The following is a 14,289-nucleotide window of genomic DNA, read 5'->3' on the forward strand; positions in this document are numbered from 1 at the left end:
TAGTCAACTCTAGTTTACCTCAGCCTACATGTGGTTAGACCTGGCATGTGTTGAAGCTGGTGTGCATGTTTAGCTTTAATAAATATGAGGCAAAGTGTTATCATGCATGAAGCCTGTGCACTCAGGTCCAGATCACGTCTCAATAAATTAATCCACACTTTGTGGCGATGCAGCAACCCTCCTGAAGATGGAGACAGGCAGCCTGCCAGAGGGGAAGGTAAAAATCCGCCTGGAGAGTGATGGATCTTTATTGGATGTGGATGAAGATGATGTGGAGAAGGTACTTAATCATAAAATCAACTCTGAACCTCATCCATAATGGATGACTCTCAGGGAGTGTGACCGCCTCTGCCTTTGAACTCTAGGCAAACCCTCCGTTGTTTGACCGAGTGGAGGACTTGGCCTCTCTGCAGTATTTGAATGAGTCGAGCGTGATGCACTCCCTGCGGCAGCGGTACGGCAGTAACCTGGTGCACACCCACGCCGGGCCCAACATGGTGGTCATTAACCCCATTAGCGCCCCCTCTATGTATTCTGAGAAGGTAGGCAGCAGTCTGTTGGTGTACAAGCACACATCTCCTGAGGATCAATACAAATGTAGAGAGAATTATGTTTACAATGATAGCTTCTGTCCTCCCACCTTCTTAATTACCTGTTTGTTGTCTTTCCAGGTGATGCAGATGTTCAAGGGCTGCAGAAAAGAGGACACTGCCCCTCATATTTACAGCATGGCTCAGTCCGCCTACAGGAACCTGCTCACCACTCGCCAGGATCAGTCCATCGTCCTGCTTGGGAAGAGTGGAAGTGGGAAAACCACAAACTGTCAACACATCATCCAGTATCTGGTTACAGTGGCTGGAAGCACCAACAAAACCTTCTCCAGTAGGGTGGATAGGAAATTAATTCAGGCCTTGTTCCTGTTAATTATCTGCTAATTAATCATTTTGGATCTCCTGTAGCAGAGAAGTGGCAAGCAGTCTATTCCGTCTTGGAGGCGTTTGGAAACGCCTCTACTTGTATGAACGGGAATGCTAGCCGTTTCTCCCATGTCGTTTCCTTGGAGTTCGATCAGGCAGGATTGGTGATGTCCGCTTCCATCCAGGTACAATCATGTACTTACCTTTACTGTAATTGAATGTCTTTGGTTCTCAATAAATAAAAACTTTCATGTTATTGAAAAGTGTTTTTATCCATTTAATCTCCAATAAAATTAGAATTTTTAGCTCTGACAATATCTGCATGTGCTTCCCCTTTGCAATATTTCTTATTTTGACTAATTCAATAGAAAACTTCCAAGTGAAACCAAGTCGGCTGGAAAATCTCACACTATAAACTAGGTAGGAACTTTTAACTGACTGGAATAATGAACTGAACTCAGTGGAAATATAAGTAGGTTCAATTGGAATATTTAATTTTTAAAGTGCCTTGACTCTTGATTGTGAATTGGTGAATTGGTAAAAAAAAGCATTTAAAACAGGATAGCAGTTGAAGGTCTTGTTCAGTGAGAAACCGTTTTTTATTTGTTCTTTTAAACACAGTCAGTCACACAGAGTTTCACATTCAGGCATCAGGCTGAACGTGAAATGGATCTTCTGCCCCTAATTCCCGCATTAGTCGCTGACAGAAAATAGACGGAAAATCGTTCGGGTCGGAAAGATCCACACAGATCGACGTCACACTGTAAAGTACTGCGTCTCTGTGATTAGAAGCTAACCGTTAGCATTAGCAACTCCACAACATGGCGAAACTCCTCCAGGTTTGAGTTATTCATGGGGATAAAACATCAGCATTGCAGAGTGAATGGAGGGTGTAAAAGTTTTGTGTTGCTGTTACCCAATCAGAGACTAGCTGTTTGCATATCATTAATATTAATGAGCACAACTCCAAATCCTGCTGTTTTGTAACACCCCCCCCCCCCCCCCCCCCCGGCTAACTTCTAGTTCCTGGAACAGGAGCGCCAGAGCTTTTTATCCCACAGAGATCGAGAGTAAATGTGTTGAAATAACAAAGGAAAATCCACTTGAAATAACATCAGAACATTTCAACATGTCTAGTTTTCTTATAAAACTTGTTTTTGCCCACCCTTCATCTCAGACACACTGTCAAAATATTATTACGCCAAGAGTTTTTTATTTTTGGCTACAGCTAAAATATTGCATATATTGTAATATTTTAATATCCTGCGCTAATGTAACTCCACAGACCATGCTCCTGGAGAAAATGAGGGTGATAAGAAGACCAGAGGGAGAATCCACGTTTAATGTGTTTTACTACCTGATGGCTGGAGCAGATAGCTCTCTCAGGTCAGCATCGATCCTCTCTTGCCAATTAATCTTAACAATACAGCTCTGCTCTCCACTGGATTCATTACACAGATATATGTCGGTGATATATCATCGCTGCCAGTCACCGAGTCAGCTGTCATGTCTTCTGCCTTGTTTCCATTTCTTCATCAGAACCGAGCTTCACCTCAACCACTTTGCCGACAACAATGCGTTTGGAGTCATGCCACAGACTAAGGTGAGAGGATTCCCCGTTTTGTTTATATAACCGAAATGAAGCAGAAATCATCCCTTTTAGCTGTTATAAAGCTGTAGTGTTTTTCTGTAAACATGCCAGGCAGAGGAGAAGCAGCGGGCTTCGCAGCAGTTTTCCAAGCTGCAGGTAGCCATGAAGGTTCTGGGGATCAGCGCCGATGAGCAGAGGGCCCTTTGGCTCGTCCTCGGGGCCATCTATCATCTCGGAGCTGCAGGAGCTACCAAGAGTAAGATTTCTGAACTCAGTAATGGTTTTCCATTCTGCAGCTGCATCGTTTATCAGCACTGATAATGTTATTCATAGCAGGATTGTGCACCAGTATAAAAAAAACCTCTAACCCCCTCCACAAAACAAACCCAAAAATTACTTGTAGTAACTAAAACTCATGCACATATTAGCAGCGTTTTTCCGTACGCCAAAAGATGTTGAACCCGCATTATAAAAGCATCACTTGTGTAATGCAAGACAGATGTAACAGTTAACTGAATGTATGTAAGTATGCATCTGCAGTTAAAAAAGGGAAAGCTGCTGCACTTTGCATGAGTTGTTAGACGGAGCTGCACCGATCTGCAGCTCTAAATAAAAAATCAGGCTGCTCAGGAGTAGTTCTGCTTACATGTGAGAGATGAAGTCACCAAAACTTCCTTTCATAGTTTGAAGCAGATGTTGAAATGATCCAATGTCGTTTTTTCCTTAAAAGATCTAAATGTGTCAGAGATGCATCATCATTTCTTACTCAACGAGAGAAGTCTGTTTTTGCGCGAGTGACTGAACAAGCAGTGAACCCGTCTAATCTTTGGGAGTCACTGTTGCAGTTTAAAAAATGCAATCATTTCCTGTCATGAAGATCTATTACAGTAATATTTGGAACAGCTTAAATGTGAGGGATTCTTTCTGTCTGCAGCTGCATAAATAATGAAACCTAACAAAAGAGTTGGCAGTCCCGCACGTCGGCAAATAACATTTTTAATTTAGATATTATTCATTTGGAAAAGCTAAATGTGCCATGGAGATGTTTAATTTCTGTGATTATAATTTCATCCATATTATCAATCATTGAAATTCCCATTATTAAAGGCTGGTAGGGTTTTATAAAACTGACTTATTTGTGCAACAAAAATACATTTAGAACCAAGGAAACTTGGTAAAAACATTCTGGCTGTGTTTTCGATTCTAGCGAGTGTAAATGTGCAGCAGTAGTCATTGTGCATTGTGGTTTTTCAAACAATTTATGCAGAATAATAGTCAGAAATCCATCCTTTTGTGGTGGCGGCAAATAATGTTTCATGTCATTTCAGGCTGTGGATTTATTTATTTTTTGCAGTCCTGATATTTGAATTTTGTCCTGCTAAACCCAGTAAATCCTCCGATGAGCAGTGCACGCTACTGATGGAGAAGCATTTTTAGTTTGATTTGATTAGATTTACTGTGTTATTCCCCTGAGCTGAGATATTGTGGTGGCTGTCTCAATCAGAGCTCAACACTTTGTTAAAGTGCAGCCAGATTGTTTACCACAAGAGGGCAGCAATGGTCTCTAATGTGTTGGAGCTAATTAAAGTCGCCGCCTCAACAGAAACTTCCTTCTCTGTTTACTCTACGGCTAAAACCAGAAGTATAGATTCAAACAGACTCCTAACATGATGTTTTAATATCTACATGTGTTTATCTTTTTAGTTTTGTTTAATATCTTTTCTGGTTCAGCATGAGTCTAAGCTAAGATTTTAAAGTATTTTCTTGTGTTTACAGCCTCCTGCTTCTCGTTATGAGACACATGCAAGGCCTCTGTAGCTCTGATGAAACCAGCGGAGCCTCGTAGTTTTCATGTTTCACCAAGTCTCCCCAAGTTTCAAATTAAAATAATGGTTTCTATTTTATTGATCACATTTTATTATGAGGAGACTGTTAGTTTTTGTCTGCTGTGTTCTTGTGAGCTGACTAGCTCCCCCCCTCCCCAGGCAGGATTGTCACAATGTGTCTAGACCTTTGTTGGCAGAAGGTCTAATGGAGGTTTTAATGCACGTCTCAGCTGGCAGGAAACAATTTGCACGTCACGAGTGGGCCCAGAAGGCTGCCTACCTGCTGGGCTGCACCCTGGAGGAGCTTTCCTCTTCCATCTTCAAGCATCAAGCCAAGGGCACCCTGCACAGAGCCGGCGCCATCCGCCAGGCTCCGGAGGAAAATGGCACAGCAGATGCAGGTACTCAACAGACCACATTTACCAATGTACTCTTTCATTCCTTAGAGCCCCCACCCTCTCCTCCTGCTTCGCTCTTTTTCTCTTTGTCACTCTCAGCCTGCTCTCTCACACACGCACGCACGCACGCACGCACGCACGCACACACGCACGCACGCACGCACGCACGCACGCACGCACGCACGCACGCACGCACACACACACACACACACACACACACACACACACACACACATGCATATGTGTCTGCTCGTCACCTGAGGGAAATTGCATGGATGAGAGAAGGTAAAGCTTATCTTGGTAATGAATACTACACCGTTACAATGGCTATTGACAGACGAGTGCACACACGCTGTGTTGGGACAAGCAAATTTGGATCCCCTCTTCATTCATTGTCCTTCACATCATAATTGCCTCACATTGATTTTTCACATGTGTGGGTTCTCTGACTTCCATCAAGGCTGCAACAGATGTTGAAGGGCACGAGGATACAGTTAAAAGTCCATCACAGCAGGGACGGACAGAAATAACCTCCGTCTCACCTTCCTCCGCATCTCCACTCACACATAAACCTACTGTTCAATATGTGCGTGCACGCAGGAGAACGCCACTCGCCGCCAAACATAAACTCAGCGTTCTGTGTGATGGTGGAAAGAATTAAGTGAACCTAACAGGTGGCCGTTGCCTCTGGGCACAGACACGCGTTGGCACGGTTAGATCTGACCGGTTCTAAAGCACCCAAGTCCTAAATGTCAAAGCTCTACAAAGACACTCTCAGACCCAGCTTGGATGCTGCTGCCTTGGGGCAGAAAATACTCAGAATTGATGCCATTGTACTTTGTCTCAGGAGCAAATGTAGTTGGAGTGAAACGTTGATTCATTGTTTTAATTAATCATTTAGTTATTCTGTGTTTCTAGTTGAGGTATTGTGGATTAGAAATGATTAATTGGGCTTGTTGTTTTATTTTTTCCTTGCAGGATCCAAATCTACAGCCATGGAATGTTTGGAGGCAACGGCGTCTGGGCTCTACTCTGAACTCTTTAATGTCGTCATTTCTTTGATAAACAGGTAAGTATCTAAATCAGATCAGTGAGGTAATGGTCAGGGTCAATTTACAGACCATCACCCAAAATGAAAGTTCTAGAATGTCTTTTTGAATGGACAAGACCAGGGCCACTTAACTCTGATCATTGACTGGAGCTGAGGTAGGAACTGTCCAAAGGTCCAAGGAACTCAGTGAAGAGCACAGAAGAACTGTAGATTTGCAAAGTCTTTTCAAAATAACTTCAGATTCCAACAAGTACAAGTTAAAGTCTGGAAGACAACTCGAACCGTTGACTTTGGATGAAAGGAAGCTGGTTTGGATGTTCTGGGAAAACCATGAAACCACCAAAACTAGAGCCCACCATGAACTGGAGACTGCTGGGACACCAGTGTCTGTCCAAGGTGAAGATGGTTTTAAAGAGGACACTGACCACGAATGGAGTTCCATTCTCAACTGAGTCAAGCATCTGCCCACTTGAACACGTATTCTGGTTAAAGGTTTTGTGGTCCGACGAGACCTAAATGGACATTTTGGACCTCCGTGCCAATGAATGGGTGGTGTTATTTAAGAAATCTATTTGCAGTTGCAGGCATGATGTGGTACTGATGCACTGAAAAACAAAGATAGACTATCTTAAGATTCTTAAACTTGAAACAAATAATCAGATGGTGGAAATTTTGACACAGTTGGGCATTTAAACAGGACAGCGATCCCAAACACATCAGAACTACTGCATTAAGCATCTGGAATGACCTTTCCCAAGCTTCCACCTTATTAAAAATTTCCAACGAATTGGTTAAAATCTCCCAACTATCAACCTTTGACCAGTAATATAATCTAAATTTGAATATTTTGTTTCTTGCATAGTGTCTTTAATTTGTATTTGAAGAGTGTACGAGGCTACTTCCTTTTTCAGGCTTAGATTAGAGGTAAAGGAAAGCAGTAAGATATTTTATAGTGAAGTTAAAGCTCAGATTACTTGCAGTCAAAAGTTTTCAGACATAGTATGACTGTTTAACATTCACATGTGTATGTTCTATTCCCCGTATGCTGAAGGGCCTTGAAATCCAACCAGCACTCTCTGTGCTCCCTGCTCGTTGTGGACACGCCGGGCTTTCAAAACCCAAGGCTCTCTAAGCGCGAGAGCGGCACAACCTTTGAAGACCTCTGCCACAACTACACTCAGGAGCGTTTGCAGAGCCTCTTCTACCAGCGCACCTTTGTTCAGGAGTTGGAAAGATACAAAGAGGTACAGACATGTGAAGGATAATGCGCCGTGCATATATACAGCCCCACTCTCCTTGTTTCTGTCTTCCTCCCACCTCTTTCTCTCCTTTTGTCTGCTGCTTTTTCTCAGATACATCAGCTCCAATAGTGCATGTGTTCACACATCAGATACGCTACCCATCCCACCTGTCACAAGCTGTGACAAGCCGAAGCAGTTCATGTGTTAGACCTTCTCATTAGCGATGCCAGTCTTCACCTCTTCTGCCGAGATCAAAGTAAAGTCACTCACAGCTGCCTTAGAGCGACACGCCCAGCTGCACAGCCGCGGCGTTACTCCCTGATGAAAGAACTATTCTTCTGTCCTTTCAGCTCATTCTAGCAGAACCGGACCGTAATAACTGGGCACAGTCCTCTTCAAGGATTTATTAAAGGGCAAATACTGAAGATTTCTTTTCACGACTTACAAATATATCAGCCTATTCCAGTTGTCGCAGCTCTAATCTTAGAAATATTCTTCTCGGTTGACACCATATTGAAGTTAACATAGAATCCAGATGAAAATGACTTTAAATACTGGGAACAAGGATCCTGGGACTTCCCACCCATTTTGCCACCCACGTCCTTTTCTTTTTCTTTCAGAGAAATGTGGATTTGAGCAAAATGAAGGATTGCATAAACCTGTGCGGAGTATTTTTTTTCCTGTCATTTCAGCTTGAAATATATGAAGCAGTGAAACTGTCATCGTAAACTGGGTCAGACTCATTTAAAGCAGCACTCAGAGTTAACAATAACACATACAGGCAGGTTAAACGTGATATAATCGCACGCGCTTTAATTTTAATTGCAACGTTGTGTGATGAAGGTATTAGAAACTTCTTGTCTTACTATGAACTCCTACGCTGACACTGGTCGTGGACGCAATATTGACACTTTCCGCTTTTCTAAGGCTGCCTAGATTTTAGTTTCACCACTGCTGTGCTTGTTTTTTTCTCTAGAATGTATTTTAGCATATTAATGTGCCCTTCAACCCCTGATATATTTTCATCGGCAATATTAAATGAGTAATTTTTTTGCGTTTTCATTCACCCTGTAGCAGAAACAAATACAGCAAATGCCAGCAATGATTTGTTTAAATGGGCTTATATTTTCCATGACATGTAATGTGATGTTTTTACAAAAATGCCTTTTATTGTTCATGATGATTTTTTGAATTGTGCCTCTTAGGCACTAAAAATAGTTCTGGATTTAAATAAAAGGGTGGCTGGTCTTTAAATGCAACTATACTGAGTCAATATCTGTTGAACATTTTAGGGAACGGATGCATGAGCAGAATAGCGTCTCACTATTTAATTTTTTTTATTGTCACAACTTTTTGCCCTCATTTCTTATGCAGTATGCCCATCTATAGTCTCACATAGAGTGTAATCAAATAGGATTTATGCCACGGACGCCTGGTTTAACGCATCCTGACTTTTTAGCCAGCTGAATCACCTCCAGGTTGCATTAACTTTTGTCTTCTCTATCACTTTTTAAAGGGGTACTATGCAACTTTTTCATATTTTTAAATAATTTTCTTGAGACAGTATGTGCTAAAACGACCCTTTACAGGATTAATGAAATGTCTCTTAGACCCCCATTGCCCACTGTAGCCAGATTGTCTCACTTGCAACTTCAGAGTGGCGGGCCGCCTCCTGTTGGACTTGGTAAAAGTGGAGCTGACTTGCTTAGTGGTGCAGTCTGTTTCCAGCATGTTTCCTGCTTGTTTGAGAAAGAAAAGAAAGAAATCAATCTTTTATATAGTGCCTCTCAAGATAAAAATCACAAAGTGCTTCACAAGAACAAAACATTTAAAAAAATTAATTAATAAAAAAAAGATGGTTAAAATAAGAAAAATAAATTGTGATTAAAATTTTAAATAAAGGGAAAAGAAAAAACTGAAAGGAAAGAGGCAAACCAGTAGATCCCGGGAAAGGCAGAATAAGGAGAGGGTGGTGATGAAGGTCACACAAAAGCCAACTTGAACAGGTGAGTTTTCAGCTGCTTTTTAAAGGAGACCACTGAGTCCACTGATCTCAGGCTCAGAGGGAGAGAGTTCCAGAGTCTGGGGGCCACAGCAGCAAATGATCTGTCACCTTTGGTCTTTAGCCTGGTGCGTTGCACAACCAGTAGGCTTTGGTCACTGGACCTCAGGGACCTGCTGGGGGTGTAGGGACTGAGAAGATCACCAATTTAGATTGTGAAGACAACTTATTTGTTTAATTGTGTGTTGAACCGCTCCTGTAGACACTAATGAAGGCTGGGGAGACATTTTAGCTGTTTAAGGTGTTAAAAAGATGAACGCACAGCAAGGAGATAAGATTTGCTTTTGGTTCTACGAAATTGACACTAGGGGGTGCTAAAAGCAAGCCAAAACAACCTAGTCTCCCTTTAAGTGAGTGTTGCATGACCTGCCTAGGATTACAGTAAACAGAATAATCCAGGCCACATTTAAGATGCCACATTTAAATAAAGACAAGGGTTTTGAATAGTATGTGCCCACCTACATTCATTTTAAAGATGAGTTAACAAACATGCTAGCTCTTAACTAGCCAAAGTTAGCACAGCATTGAAGCAATGCTAACAATGTTACAAGAGAGATACAGTAGATCAACGTCATAAGTCTGTGTTTCTTAGATGCTAACTCTCTGCTAACGTTGTTAGCATTGCGTCCTCACTGTGCTAGTTTAGAGCTAGCATGTACCATTTAACAACCCAAGGCAGTAGCTTGTTAGCTTCCCTTCATAGTTAGGAATGTAGACAGACAAATACAGTTAAAACCTTTCGTCTTCATTTGATTGTGACGTTTTAGATGTGGCCTTGGTAGTGCCATGTACGTTGTTGATGGTTATCCTCGGCAGGTCCTCCAGCAATAGCGTACAAGTGCCACAGAGAACATAAAATTTACTGTGGCCTGGAAATGACTCAGCTGGCAAAAAAAATCAGGAAGTGTCAAACTGGGGGACCGTGAAATATAGCTCATAGTCAGTCACAATGAGAAGGTTGTTTGGTTACCATGGTGACATAAATGAAACACTGGCAGCAGCGTTACCATTTATTTTCATCTCAACTCCCGCTATACAGTGAAATCACTCAATTTTAGACATTTTAGACCATCCATCGTTTTTACTGGGTCATCTGAATTTGACTATTCCAGCTTCCTCAACCCAGTTTCTAATCTTTTATCTCTTTTGCCTGATTAAAAGTCCAAAACCCCAAAGCATCAAGTTTACTCCTACGCTGACTAAAGCAGACAAAAAAAGCAAACCATTCTTGTAAACTCTTTTGCAATTTGTTGGGTTCTTATTATGGATTTCTGAGCTCTGACGTTTATATTTACATTTTAGCTACTGAGGTCACTCGGAGGCTCTGAGACGGCTCCTGACTTTATGGCTTCATGCAAACGCAGGAGAGCTGCAGCGGTCAACAATATCAACCCTGTAAACAGAATTTATTTTTCCTGTTGGTTTGGAGACGAGACCTCTGACCAAGCGGGAACACTATCTGCTCTGCCTTAATATGATTATCAGCCTCCTCTTGGTTAAACATATTCATCTCTACCAGAGAAAAGTTGTAACCCGGGGCTTTAAACTGACAAACATGCTGGAATCTTTTTCAACGCGTTAATGACTTTCAAAAACTAGAAGAAAACCTATTTTAGCTCATAATGAATGAAAAAAACTATTTTTTGGTGATCTGAAGCTAAAGTGACTCAAACATCATGTCTGTCTTCCTGTAGGAGAACATTGAGCTCGCCATTGATGACTCGGAGCACAGCCCTTCTCTTTCCGTAGAAGTAGTCGACCAATCTTCAAGCCAAGCACTGGTAAGTCTTTATCTCTGCACAAAACTTCCCACTGTAGTTTATTTCTCCCAGTAACCACCTGATGACTCTTTTATTTTGAAAGTGTTTAAAAGTCTATCTCTTAATTCTATACAGTATCAGCAGAGGCCAGAAAAAAGTATAAGAGCAAGAAAAGAAAGGTTAGAGAATTGACTTCAAGAAAGAAAATCAATGTTTGGCCTTTGCAGCCTGTGATCTGCACCATGGAAACAGAAATGGCAGAGTTTAAAGAATCACGGATCCCGTTGCTGCAACTCCAGTGTGTTTAGTTTGAATGCTTCACTTTTTAAAGCTCTGATAGGAACGCCATCAGAGGCGGTGAGCTGCAGTACATCACACTAAAGAAAAAAAATAATGCTACTTTAAAGACATTTTTAAAGTCTGCTCTAAAGATATGTTGCTCAGAGTGAAAAGACATTCTTGATCAAAGATTTTTCTAACCCAGAGATACGTTTTGTGTTTGCTGTCATAGCTCAGATGTCCGTTATCACAGCTTCAATGTTCAATTCATTCCTGCCTCATAGTTGTCGTATGTCTCCTTCAAACTGATGCAGTGTGTGTGTGTGTGTGTGTGTGTGTGTGTGTGTGTGTGTGTGTGTTTGCAGCCAGTGTTGTGTGCATGGCTGATAAGGAAGCCTTCAGTGTAACTTCCTGATAGCTACTCAAACAGCCTTTTGATTTGGTTGCATTTGTTCCCATGTCAGGCTTCCAGAAGCTTTGCTAGCTGACCACACACACACACACACACGCGCGCACACGCACGTGCACACGCACACGCACACGCACACACACGCACACACACATTCAGAATATTACAGCCATAAAATCGTATCACTGACATTTGACTACATGGTACATCGCACGCACAATGTCCATTAAAACTACAATCTGGAGTTTTCCCTCTTTCAGGAAATATGTAGGACTTTCTCAATAATCAAGGACGCTAGTACGTTCTTGTGTACTAGACAAGTATGTTCTTGGCAAGAACACCAGAGATTCTGTTCTACCGAGTACGAGAGGACGCGGACGGCATTTGGAACAGAACCGTACTCTCTTGTGTCCTGGCAACGAGCACTGCTTCTTGCAATACATTAAAACGGTGTAAACACAATAGTTGATACACTATCATGGACTGGATATGTGATTGTAATGGTGGCAGGATACCTCGGAGTAGCGCTATGCCCTCTGTTGTCCTGGCGGGGAATTGTTTTGCAACAATCTCCAGATGACTGAGAAGTCTGAGAGCAAAACGCCTCTGTTAATTAGCGACTCTCTCCCTTGCAGAGCTAACGTAGAAGTACAAATTAGGCTTAAGGCCCTGTGTCCACATATGTGGACATTGACTTCTTTCATTAATAATGCACTCTCTTCAGCTTAGAGCTTATTTTTTATTATTTAGAGACTTGATATTGACTTTATTGTTTTCTTCTTTGTTTTGGAAGTTTATCAAAATGTTTATTTACTTGTTTTAAAATATTGTTACCATATTTTTTGTCCACGTTTATTGTCGATTAATTTGTAATGGCTAGAAGTGCTTTTCTTTTAAATCCCACCAAATACAAATCCATGTCTCAGGACATTAAAACAGCCTTTATAGTATCTTAAAAAAAGACACACAACCTTCGTCACTAACCTGATCCTTGTGAAGTGGTGCTGAAGCACATTTTACTGTCCTCTCGCTGATAATTATTTTGACTAATTGTATTATTTTAAATTCCTTCTCTTGCAGTGTGTACTAATGAACTTCCTTTTGTTGCCATTTCTAATATAAGGCAAAGCTGAGTGGATGACGCTATTATTGTAGCTGCAGCTGAAGGACGCAGGGACCGTGAATGTTTTCTTTTTACTTTCATTTTCACTGCTGATAGTATTATCTGTCCTCTCAGCAGTACTGGCTCAGAGGGGGGAGGGGTTGCAACAAAGTACTGTTACTTACATTTAAGAGCTTGACTGCAGATGACTGGTCAGTTTTCAGATTGTGTGTGTGTGTGTGTGTGTGTGTGTTCGTGTCCACACACACGTGCTCGCACGCACGCACACACACACACACACACACACACACACAAACATATTCTTGGTTCATTAAAGCATTCCCATTAAACTATTAAAACTAGCTAAATTTTCTTGTGTCAGGGTGATTTATGAGTTGTGTAATGAAACAGATTTTTGTAGAATTGGTAAAGAGGGTCATTTTTTTTAAAGAATATGAAAGAAGAAAGTTGAAATCAAACACTTTTCTTTCAGCGCAGGACTTGGAGAAGAAACCTGAGTTGATGTGTAAATATGTGTTGGTGGAACAGGTGCGCGCAGTTCGGACAGAAGAGGCCCGGGGCCTCCTGTGGCTCCTGGAGGAGGAGGCCCTGCAGCCGGGGGGGTCAGAGGAAACACTTCTCGGACGTCTCTTTAGCTACTATGGCCCAGCTGAAGGAGAGAGCAAAGGTGAGGACAGGAAGGGCGCGTGCGCACGCACGCACGCACGCACGCACACACACACACACACGTAGAAAGTTGAAAAGCTAATTTTTTTTAAACGGATTGAAGTAGAGCAGTATAGATGTTAATGAAACCAGGACACCTCCTTATTGCATGCTGTGAAACATTCGTTCAGTGTTGGCAAAAGTCAGGATAATGGAAACCTTTTTTTTTGCTTTTCTACTAAAACGATTGAACACACAAGAGTAGAGTAGGTTTTTAATGTACTACTATTCTTTATTTACATTTTGTTGAGTTAGTAAAAAAACAAATTTTACTGTAAAATCACGTTTGAATAATTCTCTTCCATTAGCGTTTTCAGTTGTAAATTTGCCAAAAATGCAACACAGTAGATCCCAAAACAGCCACAAATTATAGAACTCTCAGTAAGAGGATGCAGCATTGACTGATGGGAAATCAAAGAACTTCGTAGGCTTGACGTATTTCTACATCCTGATTTGCTGCTGTCACTCTGTTGTTTGATTCACTTCCAATGGGTAACAAAGAAATAATGAGGCTTTGGCTACAGTCTTTACTTAAAACTCTTCCAAAAAGCCAGACTGTTTATTTTACTGATGGAAAAGTAACATTATCTAATACATTTGTGCGCTAATGCTCTAACAGCTGCTTAAAATGAAATGGAAAAGAGCATGATCCAATTACAAGTCCTTGAGACCGGGATGTGCAGCCTGTAGCATTCAAACCTCTCTGCTGCTCACAACATTTAAAAAGATAAATAACATTTCTGATTAGGGATGTCCCGATCCGATCACATGATCGGATATCGGCCCTGATCACGTGGTTTCAGACTGATCGGGACTCTGCCTTTACTTCCAGATCCAAGCCCCGATCCAGAGTTGGATACTGGGTTCAAATTACAGGAGAGCAACTTGGTTCTCCTTAAAGGTTGTCAGGCTCTCCTGATGCCCTTA

General features: G+C 41.6%; 1 protein-coding gene across 10 annotated transcripts in view; it reads left to right on the forward strand.

Annotated features, from left to right (window-relative positions):
- LOC107386592 (unconventional myosin-XVIIIa) overlaps positions 1–14,289 on the forward strand; it is a 119,977-nt gene that overhangs the window by 52,409 nt on the left and 53,279 nt on the right. For all 10 annotated transcript variants that reach the window (XM_054730641.2, XM_015961095.3, XM_054730636.2 and 7 more), the window contains 12 exons: positions 174–280; positions 366–542; positions 672–882; positions 960–1,102; positions 2,203–2,303; positions 2,457–2,520; positions 2,620–2,764; positions 4,565–4,735; positions 5,711–5,801; positions 6,835–7,027; positions 10,781–10,867; positions 13,186–13,324. In XM_054730641.2, the coding sequence (XP_054586616.2) occupies positions 174–280; positions 366–542; positions 672–882; positions 960–1,102; positions 2,203–2,303; positions 2,457–2,520; positions 2,620–2,764; positions 4,565–4,735; positions 5,711–5,801; positions 6,835–7,027; positions 10,781–10,867; positions 13,186–13,324 (1,629 nt within the window). The remainder of the gene's footprint in view (positions 1–173; positions 281–365; positions 543–671; positions 883–959; positions 1,103–2,202; positions 2,304–2,456; positions 2,521–2,619; positions 2,765–4,564; positions 4,736–5,710; positions 5,802–6,834; positions 7,028–10,780; positions 10,868–13,185; positions 13,325–14,289) is intronic.

The sequence above is a fragment of the Nothobranchius furzeri genome, chromosome 10 (assembly GCF_043380555.1).
Source record: "Nothobranchius furzeri strain GRZ-AD chromosome 10, NfurGRZ-RIMD1, whole genome shotgun sequence".
NCBI lineage: Eukaryota > Metazoa > Chordata > Actinopteri > Cyprinodontiformes > Nothobranchiidae > Nothobranchius > Nothobranchius furzeri.